Source organism: Amphimedon queenslandica, unplaced genomic scaffold (assembly GCF_000090795.2).
Source record: "Amphimedon queenslandica unplaced genomic scaffold, v1.1 AMPQUscaffold_12300, whole genome shotgun sequence".
NCBI classification, from domain to species: Eukaryota; Metazoa; Porifera; class Demospongiae; order Haplosclerida; family Niphatidae; genus Amphimedon; species Amphimedon queenslandica.
This window is the reverse complement of record NW_003547462.1, coordinates 10552-12460: the sequence shown is the minus strand read 5'-3', so window position 1 is coordinate 12460 and position 1909 is coordinate 10552. Positions and strand designations below refer to the sequence as shown.

Here is a 1909-nt window from a genome sequence, read left to right as displayed (position 1 = left end):
GGGGAGCTAAGGTATTATTTATTGGCAATCATAGGAGCATGATTTAACAATTGATCATTGTACTGAAATTAATATTGTCCAAAATATTGGCGTCTATGCTCATTAAATGTAACAAATTCCTTTGCAATGTCCTCGATGTATAAATTGTCTGTAAATTCTTTATGTGTATGCAAAATAACTACATGATTTAGACGCTCTTGTGACATTGTGGAGTGCAAATAGTTTTTTAATCTCCTTAATGTTGAAAATTTACACTCAGCTGAAGCTAATGTTAACAGAGTTGTTAAATAAAAAAGTAGAAGCTTGTGTATTTCTGAAAAAAACTAGTGTGTGTTCTTAGAAGTTAAGCTAGTGTATTAATTGTTTTATGAAATGAATCATCACACAATATGCACACATATAAGGATTACCTAAACTAAAGTCTATAGTGTTGATAATAGTAATACATGTATATCACTTAAAGTTGGAGGGGCTAAGCCCCCCTTCAATGAAAGTTGGGGGGGCTTAAGCCCCTCCTGCCCCCCCTGTTCCTACCCCTATGAATGTAGTACTGACATGCATACCTCAGAAAATATTGTACCTCAGATGTACTGTAACCAGAAAAAGTAGTTTTTTAGTTACTTTTAATCTTCTGATGGAGAAAATGCACTAATTAAAATTTGGTAATAAAATCTATCATACTTGATTGGTTCTATTTTACAGCATAACCTTCCTCTCACTGGCGATGGGACATTTATAGCTGCCATTGAACAGAATTTGATAGTTTTTTGTCTACATTTTGTCATGTGTGGAAACTTCATCAAACTTCTGAGACAATGTGACTCAAAGTTTTGTCCTTCAGCTGACACAGAAAGAAATTTGTATCATTTTTCATTAGATCTTATCTCCAGATGTACAGCATATTCCTAAGGCCTCAGGGGAGACAAAACTTCATGGATACTGTTGATCAGACTACTTCAGTTTGGAATGCAGGTTCCTTTTTTACAAGTACTACTCTTTGGATAATTTCTTTCAATATCTCTGCAATATTACTGAAGGCCTAAGCACTACTGCAACTTTAATATTTTATTTACAATACATGCAGGCTCAGGTTGTTTGCTGATCTCCACGGTCAACTCCCACTTCTTGTATAGGCGTACTAACTCCCGCTCCGTCTCCCGCTTTTATCCGTCAACTCCCGCTCCTGCTCCCGCTCCGTCTCCCGCTTTTATCTGGTCCCTTAAGAATACACTGTCATTAAAAATATTTTTATCTAGATCTAATTTCCTACAGTAAGTTTATTCATGTTGACAAATCAACATTCCACTAACAATGCAAAAGCTAACCCATGATCACCAATGTTTTTCATTTAGATTATAATTACATTAAATATGCATTCTATTTTAATACAAACCTCATTGGTCATGTAATGGCCTACCTGTTGGAGTGAGTCTTGATGCACAGAGTGATAAAATGAAAAAGACAATAAATGATATTAGATCTACAGCTGATGCTTGAAAAACAGGAGCCTTGTCCCTTCCAGATGTACAATTCCTTGTAGGTAAAGACTCCCCATCACTTTCATAACGACTGCGAGGACCAGTAGCTGCTTGACAACAATTCCAACTCCCAATACTGGCCCTCCACTGGCAGACGTCAATCATCTTTTATAGACTAAAAGAGCAGTAGCAGGCAAGGACACGACTGCAGAAATATATCTTTCCAAAGGAGTAGAAATAAATTAGAAAACGAGTAAACAATGTAAAAAATATATTTCTTCCCAAATATCTAGCAATGCAGCTCCACCCTTGCTTGGGTGTAGCTCAATCTGATTGGTCTATGATGACACCCTTACTTACCGGTAGAATCATGCTTAAATAATAAACAAGGTATTTAGGTACATTTACATGCACTGCGGTAATAGTGAAAA

The 1909-nt window shown here is 36.2% G+C and overlaps 1 protein-coding gene across 1 annotated transcript in view; it reads right to left on the bottom strand.

The window, feature by feature from the left end:
• The window catches only part of LOC109588079 (uncharacterized), a 6081-nt gene extending 4438 nt beyond the window's left edge, over nucleotides 1–1643 (bottom strand). The window contains exon 1 of the mRNA XM_020004266.1: nucleotides 1418–1643. Coding sequence (XP_019859825.1) covers nucleotides 1418–1643 — 226 coding nt within the window. The remainder of the gene's footprint in view (nucleotides 1–1417) is intronic.
• Nucleotides 1644–1909: the final 266 nt, after the last annotated feature.